Source organism: Cucurbita pepo, chromosome LG05 (assembly GCF_002806865.2).
Source record: "Cucurbita pepo subsp. pepo cultivar mu-cu-16 chromosome LG05, ASM280686v2, whole genome shotgun sequence".
Taxonomy (NCBI): Eukaryota; Viridiplantae; Streptophyta; class Magnoliopsida; order Cucurbitales; family Cucurbitaceae; genus Cucurbita; species Cucurbita pepo.
In genome coordinates this window covers 10,087,604-10,109,253 of record NC_036642.1, presented here as the reverse complement: position 1 = coordinate 10,109,253, position 21,650 = coordinate 10,087,604, and the positions used below count along the sequence as shown (strand labels likewise).

Sequence of the window (21,650 nt, the reverse complement as noted above, 5' to 3'; positions counted from 1 at the left end):
ACCGCTAGTGAATATTGTCCGTCCGTTACGTATCTTCGTCACCCTTGGGTCCAGCGTCTCGCTGGCACACCATTCGATGTTCAGCTCTGATATCATTTGTAACCGCCCAAACACGGCTAGTGGATATTATCCATTTTGGCCCATTAAGTATTGCTGTCAGTCTCACAATTTTCTAACGCAGGGAGAGATATTCACACCCTTATAAGAAATGTTTCATTCTCCTCTCTAACCAATGTAAGACCTCACAACTAGTCAATATGAAAAGTCGATGGTCCTAGGGACCTTGAAGCAAATTAGAAAGCACAATCGCATTTTTCTAGAACCGCATACTTTGTTCCCTAATCAGTGAACTTCTTTCCGACCTCGTGTATTACTCTTTCTTTCCTACTAATTTCATCGTGCTGATCAAAGACAGACACAACTCAACGATTTATCAACAAGTCTTAAGTAATTCATTCATATAAGAGAAGTCAAATTCAGAATTAATAAGGTTCTATACGAGGATCGTGGGGTGTGGTGTAGCTTTAAGAGATAGGGTCCGAGTCTAAACTACCATACTACTACTACATCACGAGGTCAATATTCTCGACCGTCTATTTATTTTATTTTATTTCCAATTAAAAGTAGGAATTTTAAAAAATGCTGCGTCTCCCATTGGAGGAAAGGGTAAGGCGAAGAAGAACAATAATGAAGTTTGTTTTCATGCACAGATAATTTATTCAAATCAGAATCTTATGAACACCACAAGAAAAATAAGGAACATTACAGCGGAATTCCCATTATTCAATTCATAAATCTCCCAAAGCTCTTAAAAGTTCTAAATCAAAATCATTCAAAGGTCACATCACACACGAACTTATGCCAAGAAATCAGAGGAACTATGATTTAGAGACGATCATCAACCCATGAACCGATTAACTATTCACCACGCCGCATCGCTTTCTGATTTCGCCTTCAGTACCAGTCTTCACGTTAATCCGACCCATTTTCTCCATGGCTGCAGCAAATTCAGCGAAGAACTCTTCAATGGGTCCTTCGACTAGTTTCTGAACTAGACCCAATGAAGTTGCGTCTTTAGTGAGAGCAGAATCGGATTGGAAAAGGCCCCTTCGTTTGAGAAGAAGAGAGTAGTAGCTAAGGTCAAATGTTTTACGACTCCCTGGGTCCATTTCCACTTTGCTGTTGTCGGTGGGAGTTTTGCATTTGTTGGCCTTGAGATTAGCGGCGTATCTTGGGTCCAGAGAGGGGTCTTGGTCACCGACGCCGGTGAAGTTGTAGAGTCGGTTGCGGAATGATGAGCAATGGGCTATGCCGATTGTGTGTGCGCCTGTAGTGATAAGTGCACGCAAGGTGTTTGAGAAAAGTACTGAGAGAAGAAATGAGTAGTTTTTCAAGTTTTAACTCACCAGATAGTAATACTAAGTCCTTAACATCAAGGCCTTGGTTTCCGAAAAGGGTTTGGAGTCTTGAGAAGTTTGAAGATGGTGGAGGAATGTTGGCTGTGGCTTCTGATGACCTTGAGATCACTCCATCCCTTCGCCCTGTTGGAACTTCCCAGTAAGGACCTCCCTGCACATTGAGATGAACATGTCTATCACACAAGGAAAATGGGTCGCTTTCTTTTTCATCTTTCGACAAGAAAACAGAGTAATAACAGGCTTGAACACTGAAAAAGTAAAGAGTATTCGATCGGTTTGTGTGGATCCTTACCGTGGCTACAATGGTATCTCTAGTAACCAAGGAAAGAACATCAGCACAAGACACAACTCCAGGGCATTCAGCTTCAAGTAAGCTTTTAACTCTATCAATGAAGTCAAAGCCTCTGAGTGTTCGATTTGGAGGAGCATCCTTCTCAGCTTGGTTATTTGAGGTGGTGTTAATAAGAACCGATGCATCACAACCCTGTTAAGCAACTCATCAAAACGAGAGAATTCTGATCAAGATGGAAATGATAAGAAACCTTACCCTGACGAAGCAATCATGGAAGTGCATTCTAATGAAAGTTGCCGCCAGTGAAGGAGCATTATGGATATGCTGATGAACAAAGTCCAGCACAATCTTCTCAGCGTTTGGGCAGCTATTGGCATAGAAACCAAGCTGCAATTGAGCTTGAGTGGAGCCTATGAGGCCTATCAGACAAACTATAGTGGCCAACACCAAAGAGGTAAGCTGCCCCATTTTCATTCTCAGAATTTACTTCTGTTAGTATGTCTTCAACCTGTTTACTTGGCATTCCATAACAGAGGGAAGAGGCTTATATACTCTAACAAAACAAACAAGACAAGGAGCAAAATGTTGGAATACAATTAAAATATATTCTAGGTGGAGTTTTAGAGTAATCTAGACCTGATTAGTTAGGCACATTCCTTGTAGGACAACAGGAACAGGCTCCTTTTATTATGCCACTGTTCAATGGTAGAATGTGCTCACAGCAAAGAATCAAAATTCCTTCTCTTTTTCTTAACGCAATGGCATTGTTTAGTCTGAATATAATTGTTTACAGAATAGCAGTAGTTAGCGAAGATTATCATTAAATCAAGGATCAGTGGCCCACTTAGAGAGATGATTTCAACACATACAATTAAATCCAGCTAAATGTAGGGCCTGTCTAGAGAATTCTTAGATAACATTCACCATGTATCCATCCATTATTCTTCACAAAAATTTATGGTTACTCATGTTTGAAATACTAATGAGAAGAAAAAGAAAAGAACCTCTCCATTTTTGAGGGATTGATGTGAAAACAACCACTAAAACCAACTGGCTCTTCATGTGTTACTTACCCCGTAAACTTTGCATTCAGCTCTCACAGGGAATGAAACCTTCTTTATAAGGGTGTTGAAACCTCTATTTAGTAGACGTGTTTCGAAATCGTGAGGCTGATGCGATATTAGCTGGCTAAGGCGGATAATATCTATGAGCAGTGGGCTTGAGGTGTTACAAATGGTATCAGAGCCAGTCACCGGGCGGTGTGCCAACGAAGATGCTGGACCTCCGAGAGGGTGAATTGTGAGATCTCACATCAGTTGGAGAGGGGAACGAAGCATTCCTTACAAGGGTGTGGAAACCTCTCCCTAGTAGACACGTTTTACAACTGTAAGGCTGACGGCGATAATATAACGAGCCAAAACAGACAATATCTGCTAGCAGTCTTGACTATTACAAAACCTCAATGATGTTTTCTTTATAATTGATGGTGGGTTTGTTGAATGCAGGCGTCACTAAAGTTTGCAACCCCAACCATAAACAATGCGTAAAAGTAAGAAACGACTTGGAAGGCTCACCTGCTCTGGGATCAAGGCACACGTTATGAGACAATTTTCAAGCAATAATTGCGTTATGCATGGCAGCTAGAAACGAGGTCCGCCTTACAAATGACATAAAAAGAGAGAAATCGTTTTATTATTACTAGACTTGGTTCTAATGGTTGAAGAGTGTGGAAGGCACATGCGTGGCCAATACAAAACCAGAGGAAAAGCAGATGATGAGCCATTAAACAGCTCCCTCAAAGATTCCTACCTTTGAATTCAGAAGCATCGGAGCAAAATTAAGGGCCAAAGCATGTGGTTCGAGAGAAGGTATGTGAGATCCTACATCGGTTGGAGAGAGGAACGAAATATTATTTATAAAAGTTTGAAAATCTCTCCCTAATAGACGCGTTTTAAAACCGTAAGACTGACAACGATTCATAATGGCCAAAGCGGATAATATTTGCGAGCAGTGGATTTGAGCTGTTACAAATAGTATTAGAGCTAGATACCATACGGTGTACCAGCGAGGATGCTAGGACCTCAAAGAGAGTGGATTGTAAGATCCCATATCGGTTGGAAAGGAAAACGAAACATTTTTTATAACGGTATGGAAACATTTCCCTACCAGACACGTTCCAAAACCGTGAGGCTTACAATGATAAATAACGGGTCAAAGCGGACAATATTTGCTTGCAGTGAGCTTGAGAAGAAAAAATAACTTTATGCCGGAACTCGAGAAATGCTTTCTTTCCTTACAAAAAGATGGTTCCAGAAATGGAATAAAGAAAGAAACGTTGATTAGAATAGATTAGGTCTAGAAAGATAATGATATTGTAGTTCCAAGCCTTGAAGCCTATATGATATTCAATGGAATTTCTTGCATATTGAGACGTAGGATTTGGTATAATTGAATTCTTTTCCTTAAAATGGCGATGTTTCTTCATAAACTAATTGGGCACACTTAAATATGTCATTAGATTACTTTCTAAAACTAAGCTAATGGAATATGACATGTTAATTATTTTTAAAAAAATATATTCTTAATATTCTTCGTTACATGAGACATAACACAGTCGATATATTGGGACGATTATCTTATATGTAAGGTCACGGTAAAAACATGCATAAAGAATGGTTTACATTCTACTTTATACATTAGTTTTCTAGTTTGAAGGTAATTTAATGTGATATTAGAGTATGTTTTCAAAAGAAAAAAAAAACGATACTAGAGTAGAAATCATAAATTTAAACCTTTCAAAGTCATGTTGTAAGATTCTGCATATGTTAGAGAGGAGAAGAAAACATTCCTTGTAAGAATGTGGAAACTTCTCTCTAACAGACGCGTTTTAAAACTATGAGACTAACGACGATATGTAATGGGCCAAAGTGAATAATATATGTTAGCGGTAGGTTTGGGCATTACAAATAATATCAGAGCCAGACACCGAGTTGGGCTCCCAAAAGGGGTGTGGAAACCTCATGTCTGTTAACGACAAGTTGGGTCCAAAGTGTTTTTTAAAACCGTGAGGGTAATGGATCAAAGTAGATAATATATGTTAGCAGTAAGCTTGAGTTGTTAATATCCGTTAACAATGAACTTGGTTATAGAAGGATAATTGCTCACATGGGCCTCTCGATATTAAAAATGAAAAGATAGTAAATAAATTATTCATTCATGGGAATAAAAAGAAAAAGAGGAACGAATTTAGAAAGGACAAAAGAAAAGTAAAAGTGATGTTATGCCAGCAGAACATGCTCCCAAACATTGATTTCGGCCACTCTTTAGCTTTACTTGCACAAAGACGAAAACCCCCACGGTTAAGAAACAAGAACAACACTTTTTGGTCTTCTTTCGACCCTCTAAAAGGTTTCATCTTAAGTTCTAATCACATCATAACAACTATTACATGATTAAACAATCATCATCTGATATATACTCAAAATACTTCACATTTTTTGTCTTATAAAGATTCAACGGTGCAAAACTATCAGTCGAGTTCACATGACTAAACTGTCGGTGTAGATTAAATTCCAAAGAACTGAATCCAAATTCCAAACTAAATCGAGATAATACTCACTTGTGGAAGGGTTAATCAGAATCTCCATCCGACCTATGAATTCTTTAGTAGTGATTAGTACAAAGATTTCTACTAAGAAATCTTACAGACAGTTCATCCATAAAGTGCCTCCCATTACTTGTGTTTCTAATGAAAAGAATGAAGGTGATTCTACAAAACATTCTTTATGAAGTTCCAACTATAATCTCAGGTTCAAAATTATTGAACTTTGTGAGCTACAAAGCTTTTCAGTAACCTTCTTAAGTTTCCATGCTTGATAATATATCATGTTTCTCTATCTATATGCTTTAAAAATAAAAAATATAAAGGAAATTAGCCATGATCACCTGAAGGTCCTGAATTGGGCAAGCTCCACTTGAGTTGACTATGATGTGATAAGCCTTGAACTTTCATCATACAATGATACTTAGAGGGTGCAATGGCACCAGCCTGTAAGCAAAGAGCCAGCACTGCTGGTGCGTGTCCATAGTAATCCCTCCCTTCATCGACGAGCACGGGAGGATCTTGTGCTCGCCGATGCCATACACTCTTTGGAGGAACTAAATCATCTACGTCTGCCTTCTCCCAGAAGTGGGATCCTCGCCAACTCTCATATTTAAATACTCCACAAAGTCTAGCCTTGTGTCCTGATGGCCCAACATGAACTTCTGAGCAGTGTTTACAAACCTTAGTAGGATATACCATTAACAGTTTTTGCACGCCTGTTCTAACTGTTTCCCATGCCCTGATAGTTGTATTTGCTAAAACCATCAGTTCATGACTCGACAAATGTTCGTCCCTGCCATTGCCATTGCCATCGCCATCTGAATTCCAAGTGCTTGAAGACAGATTCTCATCATTTGGATTGGCTCCAGCTTGCCAGCATAACTCAACAACTGCTGGAACACGATCGAAGTCGAACCTCTCATCGTGTTTAATAACATCTTGGAACATGTGACGGAGGTGAAATGATTCTACAGGGACAAGGATATCATTCAAATCACCTCTGATCCATTCATGAACTCGATTCTTCGCACCATGTTTGTAACCGCCGCAACTTCGTATTAGATGACCTTTGTCACCAACATATACTTCTGGACAAAATCTACAGAAATTATACAATGACCCAAAAAGTCTTAGAAGCAAAATTCACAACATGTATTCATGTTAATAGCTGAGATTGGCAAATGCAAACTTCATAAAGAACAGATGCATACAATGAATCTAGGAGTTTTAATAGCAGCGTTCACAAACATGCATATCAAGATAAGCATCTCATAATGTAAATTGCTGAATTCATTGACCTCACTTCAGCTTACTGAAAATCAAGGTCACTCAACATTTCTGACAAAATGTTACTCCCCTAATACATAGATGAGTTCAAACAATATGCAATTTAGATTAAAAACGATGAACAAAGAAATGAAAAGAAAACGAATCATAACACAAAGATGAGAAATTATTGGTTCCCAAGAGACTTACTTGCAAGAGAGAACCGGAAAAGTTTTGAGAAGAGTGGAAACTCCATGAATAAGCTTTGCCCTAGCTTCAAGGACTTCCTGTGCCACTGGAATCATACCCTTAATAGGATAGTTATTGGCCCGATTTTGAAGTCTCTTCAAAATCATCGGACGGAGCTTCTTAAGGTCGACTTTAGAGCTATAGCATCGTTGAAGCATGAATTCCTGCACAACATTCTCACCCAACTTCCTTCTAAGAGCCATAAAAGCCATAGTTCTCCCGGTGCAAGCCTTAACATTTCCAGAATCTTAGGAGCATGATAAGCCACAAACTCGAAGGCATAAATTAAGATCTTAATCCAATCGCATAGCAAGAAGGGTGTAGAGTAAGCCTTCGAATTCAACGGAGTGAGTGCTATTACAAGAGGAACCAATTAACAGAGAAGCCCGATGAACAGAAATTTGAACGGATGAGAAGAACAACAGACGATTCGAAAGAATTAAGTCGCAGAATCATCAATCATGAGATCAAAATGAAGATTTGCAGTTCCAGACATCGAAAGGGAAAAGGAGGAGGCGCGACAGGGACGAGGGCAACCACCAAAATGAACCAGAGTTAGGAGGAAAACTTGGACCGGTTCGGTCGGCATTTATTTTCCCGTTTCTGAAAAGCTAGAGAATGACCGAGAATTAAACCGAACCAAACTTATTGATATTGTAAAAATACAAAAATTATACAATTGTTTTTGCTTTTTATTATTTATTTTTTTAAATGAAAAAACAATTTATTGGAAATGAGTTAAATTTGTTAGAAAAGGAAAGAAATAATATTTTAACTTAATTTTTATTTATTCTTTATATTTCAAGATTTTACATATTTATCACATAAATTTTACTAATCTTTGTTTTTTTATTAATTAATTTAAATCTTTTAAATTAATTAATTTTAGCTATTATTAAAACAAGTAGAAAAATTTACATCATAATATTATTAATTAATATAATTAAATAAAAAATTCCTCGAAGTGCTAAAAAGTGTAACCCAATCTGAGATGGCCCACTTTGTGGGCCCATTTGAAGGGCCCAATACGGTTCTCACAACTCCCGAGGCCTCAGGCCCATAATACCCTCCCTCTTCCACATCCTCGTCACCATTTCAATTTTTTAATTTTTAATTTTTAATCAATTATCCATTCCTAATCCAATAATTTTTTTAACCTTATCCATTTCATTCTTAACTTTTTAATTCAAAAAGAAAATCACAATCTTACAAATTTTAGGCTAACGTAAGCCTTTATTATAGGAAATTTAATTGGTTGCCTCTTTGCACGCTTGTTACGACACATCACACATCCACGTGTTGATAAATAGATCCACCACGTGGATCACTAGATTTCATCTCGGAAATTCCACTAACCATTCTCAATTCCACACCCACATAAACTTGCATGTAGTTTTATTTTTTCCATAAACTAGTCTGTGCAGTGAGATCTCGTATTAATTGGAGAGCAAAGGAGATTCGAGAGGGGAATGAAACCTTTTTTTATAAAAATGTGAAAACCTCTCCCTATCATGCACGTTTTAAAGCTGTGAGGCTGACGGCGAAACATAAAGGGCGAAAAACAATATCTACTAGTGGTGAGTTTGAGCTGTTATAAATGGTATCAGAGCCAGTCACTAGACAGTACGAGACATTGGTTAGAGTAGTGCTAGACTCTTTCATTGGTCGGAGTAGTGTTAGACCATCTCCAAAGTAAATGCGTTTTAAAATCGTAGGAGACAATATCTACTAAATGTGGGTTTGGACTCTTATAAAAGATAATAAAGTTAGACATCGTGCAGTGTGCCAACGAGTACGTTGGCCCCTAAGGAGGTGGATTGTGAAATCTCACATTGATTGGAGTGGAAACGAAACATGTCTGGTAAAAGTGTGAAAACATTTTTCCAATAGACACAACGATATGTAATCAACCAAATCGAAGAATATTTATTAGTATCGGGTGGGTTATCCCTACGTGCCCTGTAAATGCACCGCACAATGTACAAGTTTTCATCGACATCTGAAGAAGATAACAATGAAAATCAAGCCAAAATCAAAATGTGTGTTCACTTCGAAGCAACCATAGAACATGGCACAAGAGATAAAACATATTGAGCTGAGCCTAAACTTTCTTGGTTTCCGTGGCTTCCTTTTTCTTATCTATAACGATAATTATTTCACTTTTACCGATCTCAAAACGGATCTGATCAGACTCCTTATAACTACAATCTTTCCATCCAACCTCTTGCATTCAGCTAAGCTTCTTCTCGTTATTGTCGAAAAACCCACAAAAGCAGAGTAACTCAATTCTACCCATGGCTGCATCCTTCTCTGTTCCATCAATGGTTCGTTGCAATTTCGATTCAAATTCCCAATGCAGGTTCTAACTAAGACTAACAATCCACATTTTTTGATGAACAGATAATGGAAGAAGAAGGGAGATTCGAAGCGGAAGTTGCAGAGGTACAGGCATGGTGGAATTCAGAGAGGTTCAAGCTAACACGACGCCCGTACTCTGCCAAAGACGTGGTGTCACTTCGCGGCAGCTTAAGACAAAGCTACGCCTCAAACGAGTTGGCCAAGAAACTATGGCGGACGCTCAAAACCCACCAAGCCAATGGCACGGCGTCGAGAACATTTGGCGCTCTAGATCCTGTTCAAGTGACGATGATGGCTAAGCATTTAGACACCATCTATGTCTCCGGCTGGCAATGCTCTTCCACCCATACCTCCACCAACGAACCAGGTCCGGACCTTGCCGATTACCCATATGACACCGTTCCGAACAAGGTCGAGCATCTGTTCTTCGCTCAACAGTATCACGACCGGAAACAGAGGGAGGCGAGGATGAGTATGAGCCGAGAGGAGAGAGCGAAAACCCCTTATGTTGACTATCTCAAACCCATCATCGCCGACGGGGACACCGGCTTCGGTGGCACCACCGCCACGGTGAAGCTCTGCAAGCTATTTGTGGAGCGCGGTGCCGCCGGTGTTCACATTGAGGATCAATCCTCGGTGACGAAGAAATGCGGGCATATGGCGGGAAAAGTGCTGGTGGCGGTTAGCGAGCATATCAATCGGCTCGTCGCAGCTCGATTACAGTTCGACGTGATGGGGGTCGAGACGGTTCTCGTGGCTCGAACCGATGCCGTCGGTGCCACTTTGATTCAAACCAACGTCGATAGTAGAGATCATCAGTTCATTTTGGGTGCAACGAATCCTAATTTGAGAGGGAAGAGCTTAGCTGGGGCATTGTCTGAAGCCATGGCGGCTGGAAAAACAGGGGCGGAACTTCAAGCGCTTGAAGATCAATGGATTTCCATGGCGCAATTGAAGACATTCTCAGAATGCGTGACCGACGCGATCATGAATATGAACGCAACAGAGAATGAAAAGAGAAGGAAGCTGGACGAGTGGATGAGCCATTCGAGTTACGAGAAATGCCTGTCGAACGAACAGGGGAGGGAAATCGTTGAGAAATTGGGGCTCAAAAATCTGTTCTGGGACTGGGATTTACCAAGAACCAGAGAAGGGTTTTACAGGTTCAAAGGGTCGGTAATGGCGGCGATTGTTCGTGGTTGGGCGTTCGCACCACATGCGGACCTAATCTGGATGGAAACATCAAGCCCCGACATGGTGGAGTGCACCAGTTTCGCAAAAGGGGTGAAATCGGTGCACCCAGAATTGATGTTGGCTTATAACCTCTCGCCATCTTTCAACTGGGATGCATCGGGAATGAGCGACAAGGAGATGGAAGAGTTCATTCCAAGGATTGCGAGGCTTGGGTTCTGCTGGCAGTTCATCACGCTCGCAGGTTTCCATGCGGATGCGTTGGTGATCGATACGTTTGCTAGAGATTATGCAAGGCGGGGAATGCTGGCTTATGTTGAGAGAATTCAAAGGGAAGAGAGAGCCAATGGAGTTGATACACTGGCTCATCAGAAATGGTCTGGGGCTAACTACTACGATCGGTATCTGAAGACAGTTCAGGGCGGCATTTCTTCTACCGCCGCCATGGGACGAGGTAAGGGACTAAATTCTAACTTTCTCCGACTCGTAGGAACTAATTGATGTGTGTTTTTTGAGTTTACAGGGGTGACGGAGGAGCAGTTCAAGGAGTCATGGACGAGGGAAGGAGCGGTGAACCTTGGAGAAGGAGGGAACGTGGTGGTAGCCAAGTCCAGAATGTAAACCAAAACAATACTCTGCTTAGTTTTAATTTGAAGTACCTGCATTTTGCACTCTTGTTTTGTTGTATTCTCTGTCCATGCTTCTTTATATCATATATGTATGAACTGCTCCTTTTGATCAATTTCCCTCTCTGCAAGAAAGCTATCTCCATGTTTATGACAAGATAATCCAAATTTCAAACGTCATCTTAAAATGCGTCTATTAGGGAGGTTTCCACACCTTTACAAGGAATATTTCGATCTCACAATCCACTTCCTTGGGAGCTGGCGTCCTCGTTAGCATATTGTTCGGTGTCTAGCTTTGATACCATTTGTAACAGCTCAAGCCCACCATTAGTAGATTCACAGTTTTAAAACGCATATGCTAGGAAGAGATTTTCACACTCTTATAATATAAGAAGGTTTTGTTTTCCACATTCTTCTAGCAATGAAACTGAGTTCACTTTCTGGTGTTATCTTCATCGGTTACTCTTTTCATGGCTGATCAGCTGGGAGGAGGTTTAAGATTATTACTACCAGCACTGTGATGATTATGTACATCACGCCTTTTCTTGATTCCTTCTCTAAGTTCTTTACCGCCTGGATTGCTTTGATCCTCGACTGAGAGCGGTCTTGTGCGTTCCTCCCCTATGTCCACAAGGAGTTGAGGTTTCAAAACAATTAGAATTTTGTAAACTTGTGCACGGAAAACTAATGTAAACGAAGGCAATGTTGAGCAAATAAAGGTTCTAGTTCTGATCAAATTGAGGTAGCAAACAATCAAGATTGGGTTGGGGGTGGCTAGCAAGCAAACTGTAACAGCAAGCATTTCTAAATGGAAGAACAAGGAAGGGAGTTGGAAGCATGGAAGGGAAGAACAGAACCAACCTGATTTTCTATGTTATCCAAAGGTTTAGCTTGACCCTCCACTAAAGCTGCTGTTTTCAGGTAAATCTGACCAAGAAAGGAGAAACTCATCAGACTACTGATAAGAATCCTGCATTAACCTTCCGGAGAAAATACATACCTGATGCAATTCCGAGAGCCTTTTCTCAAGCTCCTTCACTGCATCGAGTCGCTCTTGAATTTCGTCCATGGTACTTACGACCTGCGTCGGTGTACAGATCAGAAAATTAGGAAAGAATGCAGGCACTTTTTTGTAAAGTTCGAAGCTATGTACATATTAATGTTCGATCATGTGTACCTTCCCTTGTCTCGTTTGTTCAAATGCATTTGGGAACGTTTGCTCACTGATTCCAGTTTCTATAAGGTGATCAATCACCTAATATGGTCATTCAAATCCTGGTCAGCAACAACAAAATTTCGGTTTGTTCTTAAATTTCATGTTTAACTTGAAAGTTCAGCTTACCAACTCATCTGGACTGCTACCCGTGACTGCTGAATTAAGTTACATGATGACAAAGTTCAAAACAGAAAAAAAGGTTAGCCGAAGCCATCAATGGAGGGGAAGTATTCAGCACGCAAACAGTCATATCCAGCAATTTTGACAATCTAGTTACTGTAGCATTTTGAACCTGTAATCACTCGTCTTTCTACGACTTCACGATACTCGTCCTGAACTATTTCACGAAGGGCCTGAAGCATGATTCGAGGAGAAGGAAATCAATATCATACTGATCATTACAAGGAGAAATTCCAAGTGTAAAAGCCTCAAGTACACCGCTATCAGATATTGTTCGCTTTTGTCCATTACGTATCGCCGTCAACCTCACGGTTTTAAACATGTCTACTAGGGAGAAATTTTCACGCCCTTGTAAGAAATGTTTCGTTCCCCTCCTCAATCGATGTGGGATCTCACAATCCACCTCCCTTGGGGGCCCAGTATCCTCGCTAGCACATTGCTCGATGTCTAATACCATTTGTAATAGTATTATATTTCCACACCCTAATAAGGAACCTCTGTCTAATAGACGCGTTTTAAAACCATGAAGCTAACGGCGATATGTAACGGACCAAAGCGGATAATATCTACTAATGGTGAGTACCTCGAATTCAATCATCAGTTCCTTGAGCTTTTTTGTCAAGACACTGCCATTCAAAGAAACAAACTCTACAATAAGAAACATAATCATTCCAAAACATTCAAGGTTAAAACATTTTACTGCCAACGAACTTTGTCATGTTCATTCTTGCTCTGTCTGAGGCAGTTCCCATCTGACGTCCAGGCATCTGCCTAAGGAGTAAGATCTGGAGACAGGAAAATTCATCAATATCGCTATTCAAATCGAAGTGTAAACTCCAACAACAAAAAACAATAACAAATTTGGAAAATCTTGGAGCAAGTTCAGTATTACATCTACAGTTATAACTTGTAGCTTCCCGTTGACATTGCGTGCAATATTTCCCACATCATTAATATACTTCTCCATCCGTTTCTTTATAACTGGAATGACAAGAACCCTTAGAGCCAGTAGATCATGTAATTTGGCACTAAAATTGAAATATATGCTAAAAAGCTAAAATTGTGGAATGTGGATGTGAGATCCCACCTCGGTTGAGGAGGAGAACGGAGCATTCTTTATAAGAGTGTGGAAACCTGTCCTTAGCATACGCATTTTAAAAAACCTTGAGGGGAAGCCCAAAAGGAAAGGTAAAACCCAAAGACGATAATATCTGCTAGCGGTAGACTTGAGCCGTTACAAATGGTATCAGAGCTAGACAACGGGCGATGTGCCAACGAGGCAGTGTGCTAGCAAGGACGCTGGCCATCATGGGGTGGATTGGTGAGTTCCACATTGATTGGAGAAGGGAACGAGTACTGGTGAGGGCGCTTGGCCCCGAAGGGGGTGAATTGTGAGATTCCACATCGGTTGGGGAGGAGATCGAAGCATTTTTTATAAAGGTGTGAAAACCTCTCCCTAGTAGATACATTTTAGAAACTTTGAAGGAAAACTCGAAAGGAAAAGTCCAAAAAGGACAATATCTGCTAGTGATGAGCTTGGACGGTTATAGTGGAACCAAACTCATAGTTAAGAACTTCAAAAGTCAAAAGTATCTATTATCTCCTATGCTTTTGAAAGTTCAGCTCACCGGCTCTCTGGTCTGGTACTCGACTTAAGATTAGAAGAAACATTTACCTATCATCTCCGACGCTTTTGTAACAGATTTTGATTCCTTATTAGCATCCCTTAGCAAATTCTGCAGTCATAAGCATTCGGTTCATCCTAATCCATAGATTTATGAAACAAGGTGACTGTACGTACCTTTAAGTTAACAAGACGTCCAGAAAGCTTATCTACTTGTATCTCAATCTCTTGAATCTGAATTTAAAGTAGGCAAAAGAAGTGAAAACTAGAAGGATGACTGTACAAAGGGGGAAATAAAATGAAATTACTCAATGAGTACACCTGCTTATTGAATGCCTCCATTTCAAAGTCAGAATTGCTTTCCACAACTTGCGTTCCATTCTCAAGATCAGTTTCTTCTGAAGCTTGACATTTGGCATCACGGAGGAATGGTTCCTTAGATAAAGAACACGACAACATGTCAGTAAAGATCTTTGATTAGTTGAATAGTCGACCAACTTCAACTAAATTTAGAAGAACTAATAACAAGATCTGGATTGAAACAAGTTTTTAGAATTTGAACCAATCAATTTGAGAATCTTTCGAATTTAAAGAAAAAGTGGAAATCCTCTCAAAAGCTGCAATTCTGGAAAATAAACTATGACATGAGACAACCAAAATCATAAACTCAAACAAAATCCCAAAAGCCCTAATGGAACACAGAGCCCAAAGATTCAAAATCCACTCGATTCAATCCCTAAAAATGACAGGAAACACACAAATGAAAGAACAAATTACCGTAATCGAGTTGTTCATGACGATCATAATCCCAACCTCGCAAAGAAAAAAAGAGGGAAATAGGGAGGGGAGATCAAAGTATACAATACAATCAATAATAGTATACAATACAATCACAAAATGGAAGCAAATGATGGTTGAACCAATCAAAGATTGAAAAGGGAGGGAAATTGGGGAAGAAATTTATTATGTTTGAACGTTGATTTCAACTATTTTGACCATACCAGGCCAGAGATGTCAAGCAAGGGACAGCCCCCACACAGATAGAAGATAGAACAGAGCACAGAGGAAAGCGATTACGTTACAATCCATTTATACCTTTGCGAGAACTGGCTTCGTTTTTCTTCTGCAATTTGGCCTTCAAGAACAATGGTTTGTTGTTCAAGCTGCAATTTATACCTTTCAGGTTTGTTATTCGTACCCTTTTGATTCGCGACTTTTTATATATATATATATATATATAGCGGATGTACCTATTATCATTATAAGACCAGATAATCGGTAGTCCATTTTATTTGATTTGCACATAATTCACTAATATTTTCTGAAATAGAATCTGTATCAAATAATGGAAATCTAATGTCCATGAGGTGCTTTCCACACACGCTTCAATGCATAGGTACGATCAAAAGATTTTAGCAAGAGTTTTTAGTGTTTTGACTCAAATTTCAGGAAAAATGTACACCAAACTGAATCGAACTAGTTTGGTCCTGCCTAACCGACATAAATGAATAGAACCAAGTCACAACTAAGGTTTCGATCGTATTGGGTTTGGGTGGCTTCGACCTTGCACGATCAGGTCGTTTCACTTAGTCAATTAGTGATTGGGCCACGTGCTAGGCGTTGGGTCGAGTCCCTCAAATAGTTCTCATAAAATCAACGTATTTCGAGTATAATTTTACATCATTAAATTACACCTCAATGTTAATTACCGTCGCAATAAGAAACACTGAATTTAAAAAATTACAGTTTAAATAAAAAATTATAATTATTCTAAATGAAATAAAAAAAATTATAATAATATCCCAAAATTAAGAAAAAATCAAAGCAAAAATGACATTTTCTTTTATGCAAAATAAATAATGACATATTTCAATTGGAAACTATGTCATAATAATAACAGACAAATTAATCTGTTTAAAATATTAATTCTATCAAAATTTCTTTAACAAATCTTTTTTTTATTATTACTTTCCTTAATTGTACGGCACGGTCTTATAAAACATATTTGGGCCTAAAACTCAGCAGCCCAAATTCAGAATGTAAAAGCCCAAAGGGCTTTTACATGGATATGGAAACGGGCCGGAAAATAGGAAAAAAAAAATTTTTTTTAATAATTAATTAGTTGAATACATTTAAATTGATAAAAATATTTTTTATTTAATAAATATGAGATAATAAATTAAAGTTTTAACTTTATAAAAAGTTGCCCATTCCACTAATAAGAAATTAAGAGATTTTTTTTTCTACTAAGACAATTTTGAGATCAAAATTAAAATAAATAAATAAATTATGGAAAAAATAAATTATTATTTTAAGAATTAGAAAAAAAAACTTTAGATAATTAAATTCATTTATCAGACTTTCCAAGATATTATTATTATTATTTTGAATGGGTGCTTCAAAACTCTTTCAAAACCTATAAATGACGACTATATTTTTTTAATATGTGACGTCACATTTCATGCGTTTTTATTTATTTATTTATTTTGAGAATTTTATTTTTTTATTCTATAACTTTAAAATATTTATATTCTAGGAAAATTTCGTTAATGGAAGGGGTTAGACCGAACCTATTCCCAAATTATAAATTTAATTCTCTTATTATTATATATAAGATAACTAATTCGTAAATTATTGAGCTTCTTTTCAAAAATACTTGTATACTTTTTTAAAAAATTAAAAAATACTCGTACCCACGTTTTAAAAATACCCATAAAATTTTAAAAAATTGGTATTAATAAAATATTTTAAAGTTTAAGGATATTTTTGAAATAAAGAATTTTTTTTAATTTAAATATATTATTGAAATTTTTGAAACACAGCTAAATAGCATATTTTAAAAATACTTAAATATATTTATAAAAAAAAAAAGTAAAATATTTTAAATTCCTCTCAACAACCACAAACAAATGTTAGGGTAATTGGAAAGAATAGAATCGAAGGAATTGTTTATACAAAAAGCAAAAGAAAAAAAAAGATGTATGAACATTATAATTAAAATTAGGAGCACATGGTTTAGTAAACATTATATATATATTTTTTTAAAGAAAGAATATTAAATAAATACTGGGAGAAAAGGAAGGCCGAATTCATGGGATATAGTGGGTTTTAAATTTAAATAAAATTAACCATGCAGTTTAATGATGATTAGCCTCTTAATTCTTGCCATATGCTCACGGGTTTCTTTTATTTTTTTAATTTTTTAATTTTTTAATTTTTTAATTTTTTTTTAAAGTCAATTAACAGACATACCGACCAAAATGCCAAAAAAGAAAGATTCCCATGGCAGCTCAAAATTTCCTTCCCCAATGCGGTGCTCAACCGACATCTATTTTAATTTATTTTTCACTAAAATATTAAATTCTTCCTAAACATATATATATTAAAAATTATTATTAAATCTACAAGTTTAACTCCATAAATTACGATATATTTTTTTAGGCATGTTAATAAAAAAAAATTAATTGAGGTTGGTTGGTTTCAATTATTTAGATTCTTTATTTCTTTATTAATTAAATTTAAAAAAAAAAAAAAAAAAACCTTAGATTTTCTCCATCGAGTTGATAATATCATATTAATGTCGAGGTCTGTTGTTTCTATCGGTTTGTTCCACGAAGAAATACAAAGGCCATTATGTCGACTATAGATGGAGGAGGGAGAACGAAAAGATATAAAATAAAATAAAATAAAATAAAAAGTCACTGCAATATAATAATAATTTAGTGACGACGTATATTTATATTAAACAAATTAATAGCTCAATAATAATTTCCAACCATTTAATAGATTTAAAAATATTCATTTTACCCCAATTAATATACTTCTTCAGCTCAATAATAATTGGCGTTTATTGCCGTGTATTTTTAATTAAAAAGTTAAACGTTCATAATTTGTAGTCAAACAATTAAAAATAAAATGAAAGGGTTTGATGACATATTTTTAATTTTTTTTTTCATATTTGAGATTAAAAATTAAGTTGACTCCTTATTTAAACCAATAAATTTAGTTGAATTTTTTTTAATTTCAAATTTACTTAATTAAATAGTTCATGCTTTGAAAGAAATTGAGATGATTAAAAGAAATTGGAGTATTAATTAAGGCGTGACTATGAATAATCTTATAGAAATAAATACAACAATTAAGGGACAAGCTTTAATTAATGATTGGCTCCCACAACTCTCTAATCCAAAAACTATGATAATTAATCAAATAATACCCCACTAAGTATCTATTCACACACATTATTTGGTTTGATTCACTTATTTAAACACAATTATATGCCAAACCCTAACCATTATTTTGCACATTTGGAGAACGGTGGACCCTAATGTTTTTTTATCGTAAAAAATTATTTAATGAGATTACGACAACGTCACTCGTAGCTATTTATCATTGAATATAAAGAAATAAATTTGTTAAATACTATGTTTATTCTATATTATTTCTAGTTTTCAACATGTTTATAAAGAATGTTTACTCGATACGTCAAAATTAGAAAAATTATTTGTCAATTACGTATATTTAGAGACAACGATGATATGTAACAGATCAAAACGAACAGTATCTATTAACAATGGACTTAGACTATTACAACATACGAGTCTTGATTTTCAACTAATCTTATCGAAAGATTAAGTAATGTAAATCACATCGTGATCGTGATTGAAAGTCTGAGTAAGGGATGGATCACCAAACTTGATAACAAAAGGGCTTATCTAATTAAGTTGGTGATTAACTGATATTTAATAATGGTCTTAAAAGTGGCAACCATATTAACCATTTGTGACACTTTGATGTGACATTAGTGAACCAGGATCAATGTTTATAAATCTAAAATCTAGCTGCCTTTTAACTTAATCCGTTCTAGACGCATTATTTTTTCCAACCAAATTCATCGTCATCGTCTCGAGTTAAATCAATCAAAATTCTCTTGATTTATTTTCAAACTCAAAACGGGTTGGTTTAAGAGTTGAAAAAAAGGTAAAGTTTTGAAATATTGTTTTCTTTTCGATTTAATATCAATGAGATTTGCCGACATAACTTATTTATGTTAAAATCTTCACCGACACATTTATGTGTGTATTATTTGAAACATGTTTGATTCATTGTGTTATGGTTATATATATATCGTCACAATCGCACTCTTGAAGCAGCGAAACATCAATTGTGTAACACTTGTTCTAACCTAGTGAACAAGTCAGTTGTAAGAATTTTGGATTTATAGACAACGTCGACGTATGCTCGAGTATTGAGTCATGTTTGAGAGAAATATTTTAAAAAACGTGAGCGATAAAATACGTTGAAAATAATTTAAAAGAATAAATGTTATAAGCTAAAAGTGAATCACGCAACCACCTGAATAATTTTTCAAAATTAATGACTTAACCAACCAAATATAAATATGAATTTAAGAGATATTAGCAGACCCAAAAAGAGAACTAAAAAGTCTACCAACTAGTCCTCGAACTACGAATAGAACGGTTCCAACTATTAGAGTCTTAAGTTACGACATTTAAATAACTTTCACGATAGTACGTTGGTTAACTTCCGCTTTACTAATGACTAAATCTGCTTTGTTGAAACCCGTATTGTGACGAGCATGAGAGACCAACGAGGCTAAAACCTAATTTTCTCCGAAAAAGTTTGATTGTCTACTAGCACGTACTCGAATAGGTTCGAACTATCTCGAGATCGTTAGTTATTCCTTTTAATTCCTTTTAATTAAATTCAAGAAATATGCATGCACAAGCACGCCACATTTAATTACTTGGCCTGCGTATTTCCAATCAATTATTATTTATTTTGTTAATAAAATAAATAAATAAATAGTTAAACAAAGACTTATTAATTACTTGATGCAATCTATAAATAAAATGAGCCAAAATAATTATTTAAAATGATTATAATTAGAAGATAATAGACAAAATAATAAAAATAATAATAATATTTAGGCCTGCAGGAGATTGAGTATAAATCAAAATTAGAAAATAAATAAATCAATCTATTAAAGAATTATTATTTCGATTTGGTATTTGACGCTCCATAAAACCAGCGACAATTTATTAATTAAAAAATAAATAAATTGAGTAATTTTAAAGAAAAAAACGAGCAATTATTACCTTGGATTGCATAAATATTCTCTCTCATTTAAATATTATTTTGTTTTATTTCAATCTTAAAAAGTAGTCTATATTAAAATTTTATTTATTTATTTATTATTACGGAATTAATTTCATAATATTTTATAAATAAATAAATAAATAAAAAGGGATTTGGTAGGTAATTCCAGACGGCGTTTTATTTGAATCGTGCATAACACTGAGTTTCAACGCTCTGATTGGTCGTGGAAATGGGACCCACGTTTAGTTGGAAAAATAAAATTAATTAAAATTTGGTACCTTACTTTCACGCTAATTCGAATTTTGGACCAACCATCATCATAGGGCTATAATTGAGCCTAAATTTTATAATTACCCCATTTGCCTAAATAATTATATTAATTATCTTTTTCCCCAACAAAATTAATTTTTTATCATTTGATAATTTAAAATTTTACTATTGAAGTTCTAAATTAGTAATTCAAGATGAAATTAAACTTACCTATTGAATATAAGCCGACTAAGAAAGTCGTGCTTGTAAAACCCAGATGGGTAGTTGTTGATTACAACGAAAATACTATAATTTTCACTATCATATACACACGGTTTTTTTTTTTTTTTTTTTTGAGCTTCAGTGAAAGATCGAACCACGCATCTTTGAAATGGAAGTCGATGATCTATCTGTTGAACTATGTTTGAATTGGCTGCACACTAGTACGAGTAAGATCGTGGTTAACCCAAGTAATTGGCCAACATGGACAAAGGGACCAAGCATAATCCTCTCTTTTTCAAGTCCGTATATTCATGAGTCTTCATTTCATGATCTCTATATTTCTCTCCCATTTTCCTCCCATTTCCCTGTCCCATAAAACAAAGAAATCTTCTCAGAAACAAAAGAGCGAAAAAGAAAAAAAAAATTCGGAGTAAAAAGCAAAGTCATGAAAGTTTATGTTCAAAATGAACAACATCATACGATGGTAGAGAGTCGTGTTCAAGATTAAAAGTAACGTTACCAGAGAGCTTTTTCTTCGATAATTATTCCCATCGAACGGCCCAAAATCAGCAACCTAGAACACACGACATGATTTCAAGGCCAAATTAAAAAATAATAATAACAATAATTGTTGTTTTTATTCACCTTGGGGCTATTATCGGGAGAGCTGGCGGTATCTTCAAGAGAAGTGTCAACAAAAAACTGAGCTTTAGGCTTGAGAGACAATTTTTTGGGGATTTTAAGGTGGTCGGAGAGAGGCGGTGAAGAGGCGGAGAGTTTGTAAGCGGCGTGAGAAGCGGCGTCAGAGAGCAAGGAGGAGGAGGTGGCGAGGCTGTAGGCGTCGTCGGAGGGATCGTCCAAATAGGCAGTCCAGGCACTTTCTTCGACAGCGGTGGCGGCGGAGGAGGTGGAGAAGGAAGGGAGTGGGTGAGGGAATTGCTGGATGGATGAATTGACAGATTTCTCCATGAATTTTGTGGAAAATGAAGGGGGAGGAGGAGAATATTGTAAATTGGTGGGGGGGGGGGGGCTTAG

At 36.5% G+C, this 21,650-nt stretch overlaps 5 protein-coding genes across 9 annotated transcripts; 1 reads left to right on the top strand and 4 right to left on the bottom strand.

Annotated features, from left to right (window-relative positions):
* Nucleotides 1-685: 685 nt before the first annotated feature.
* Nucleotides 686-2,483, bottom strand: LOC111794712 (peroxidase 3-like). Of its 2 annotated transcripts, none has more exons than XM_023676825.1 (5): nucleotides 2,347-2,483; nucleotides 1,966-2,263; nucleotides 1,711-1,902; nucleotides 1,407-1,569; nucleotides 686-1,327 (listed from the first exon to the last, which is right to left on the bottom strand). In XM_023676825.1, exons 2-5 carry the CDS (start codon nucleotides 2,182-2,184, stop codon nucleotides 915-917), a joined length of 987 nt encoding a protein of 328 aa, XP_023532593.1. In that variant the 5' UTR covers nucleotides 2,185-2,263; nucleotides 2,347-2,483; the 3' UTR covers nucleotides 686-914. The 2 variants fall into 2 exon arrangements, with proteins under 2 accessions (XP_023532593.1, XP_023532594.1); XM_023676826.1 differs by having other exon boundaries at nucleotides 1,966-2,218.
* Nucleotides 2,484-5,421: 2,938 nt separating this feature from the next.
* LOC111794352 (APO protein 4, mitochondrial) lies at nucleotides 5,422-7,395 on the bottom strand. Its single transcript, XM_023676310.1, has 2 exons — nucleotides 6,791-7,395; nucleotides 5,422-6,413 (listed from the first exon to the last, which is right to left on the bottom strand). Exons 1-2 carry the CDS (start codon nucleotides 7,039-7,041, stop codon nucleotides 5,642-5,644), a joined length of 1,023 nt encoding a protein of 340 aa, XP_023532078.1. The 5' UTR covers nucleotides 7,042-7,395; the 3' UTR covers nucleotides 5,422-5,641.
* Nucleotides 7,396-8,763: 1,368 nt separating this feature from the next.
* Nucleotides 8,764-11,120, top strand: LOC111795771 (isocitrate lyase-like). Its single transcript, XM_023678345.1, has 3 exons — nucleotides 8,764-9,153; nucleotides 9,230-10,832; nucleotides 10,902-11,120. The coding sequence occupies exons 1-3, from the start codon at nucleotides 9,124-9,126 to the stop codon at nucleotides 10,997-10,999; spliced, it is 1,731 nt and encodes a 576-aa protein (XP_023534113.1). The 5' UTR covers nucleotides 8,764-9,123; the 3' UTR covers nucleotides 11,000-11,120.
* Nucleotides 11,121-11,360: 240 nt separating this feature from the next.
* LOC111795772 (syntaxin-132-like) lies at nucleotides 11,361-15,213 on the bottom strand. 4 transcript variants are annotated; one of them, XM_023678347.1, is made up of 14 exons: nucleotides 15,120-15,196; nucleotides 14,802-14,837; nucleotides 14,346-14,459; nucleotides 14,202-14,258; nucleotides 14,076-14,136; nucleotides 13,293-13,381; nucleotides 13,112-13,185; nucleotides 12,984-13,026; nucleotides 12,513-12,573; nucleotides 12,347-12,375; nucleotides 12,182-12,259; nucleotides 12,005-12,085; nucleotides 11,866-11,931; nucleotides 11,361-11,625 (listed from the first exon to the last, which is right to left on the bottom strand). In XM_023678347.1, exons 2-14 carry the CDS (start codon nucleotides 14,826-14,828, stop codon nucleotides 11,473-11,475), a joined length of 933 nt encoding a protein of 310 aa, XP_023534115.1. In that variant the 5' UTR covers nucleotides 14,829-14,837; nucleotides 15,120-15,196; the 3' UTR covers nucleotides 11,361-11,472. The 4 variants fall into 4 exon arrangements, with proteins under 4 accessions (XP_023534115.1, XP_023534114.1, XP_023534116.1 ...); XM_023678346.1 differs by having other exon boundaries at nucleotides 14,802-15,213; XM_023678348.1 differs by having other exon boundaries at nucleotides 12,347-12,372; nucleotides 14,802-15,213.
* A 5,382-nt stretch (nucleotides 15,214-20,595) lies between these two features.
* Nucleotides 20,596-21,631, bottom strand: LOC111795692 (vascular-related unknown protein 1). Its single transcript, XM_023678247.1, has 3 exons — nucleotides 21,261-21,631; nucleotides 21,136-21,189; nucleotides 20,596-20,980 (listed from the first exon to the last, which is right to left on the bottom strand). Exons 1-3 carry the CDS (start codon nucleotides 21,582-21,584, stop codon nucleotides 20,855-20,857), a joined length of 504 nt encoding a protein of 167 aa, XP_023534015.1. The 5' UTR covers nucleotides 21,585-21,631; the 3' UTR covers nucleotides 20,596-20,854.
* Nucleotides 21,632-21,650: the final 19 nt, after the last annotated feature.

What these genes read in the sequence shown, in the direction of transcription:
- LOC111794712 (XM_023676825.1), bottom strand. Translation starts at nt 2,184, where the DNA reads ATGAAAATGGGGCAGCTTACCTCTTTGGTGTTGGCCACTATAGTTTGT. An exon ending in GAGATACCATTGTAGCCACG is followed by an intron (nt 1,570 to 1,710) that starts GTAAGGATCCAC and finishes CTCAATGTGCAG; the next exon opens with GGAGGTCCTTACTGGGAAGT. An exon ending in GGACTTAGTATTACTATCTG is followed by an intron (nt 1,328 to 1,406) that starts GTGAGTTAAAAC and finishes TTATCACTACAG; the next exon opens with GCGCACACACAATCGGCATA.
- LOC111794352 (XM_023676310.1), bottom strand. Translation starts at nt 7,041, where the DNA reads ATGGCTTTTATGGCTCTTAGAAGGAAGTTGGGTGAGAATGTTGTGCAG. An exon ending in TTTCCGGTTCTCTCTTGCAA is followed by an intron (nt 6,414 to 6,790) that starts GTAAGTCTCTTG and finishes TAATTTCTGTAG; the next exon opens with ATTTTGTCCAGAAGTATATG.
- LOC111795771 (XM_023678345.1), top strand. Translation starts at nt 9,124, where the DNA reads ATGGCTGCATCCTTCTCTGTTCCATCAATG. An exon ending in CCTTCTCTGTTCCATCAATG is followed by an intron (nt 9,154 to 9,229) that starts GTTCGTTGCAAT and finishes TTTGATGAACAG; the next exon opens with ATAATGGAAGAAGAAGGGAG. An exon ending in TACCGCCGCCATGGGACGAG is followed by an intron (nt 10,833 to 10,901) that starts GTAAGGGACTAA and finishes TTGAGTTTACAG; the next exon opens with GGGTGACGGAGGAGCAGTTC.
- LOC111795772 (XM_023678346.1), bottom strand. Translation starts at nt 14,828, where the DNA reads ATGATCGTCATGAACAACTCGATTACG. An exon ending in TGGAGGCATTCAATAAGCAG is followed by an intron (nt 14,259 to 14,345) that starts GTGTACTCATTG and finishes CTTTAAATTCAG; the next exon opens with ATTCAAGAGATTGAGATACA. An exon ending in GTAGCAGTCCAGATGAGTTG is followed by an intron (nt 12,260 to 12,346) that starts GTAAGCTGAACT and finishes TGACCATATTAG; the next exon opens with GTGATTGATCACCTTATAGA.
- LOC111795692 (XM_023678247.1), bottom strand. Translation starts at nt 21,584, where the DNA reads ATGGAGAAATCTGTCAATTCATCCATCCAGCAATTCCCTCACCCACTC. An exon ending in CTCCCGATAATAGCCCCAAG is followed by an intron (nt 21,190 to 21,260) that starts GTGAATAAAAAC and finishes CGTGTGTTCTAG; the next exon opens with GTTGCTGATTTTGGGCCGTT. An exon ending in ATCGAAGAAAAAGCTCTCTG is followed by an intron (nt 20,981 to 21,135) that starts GTAACGTTACTT and finishes TTTATGGGACAG; the next exon opens with GGAAATGGGAGGAAAATGGG.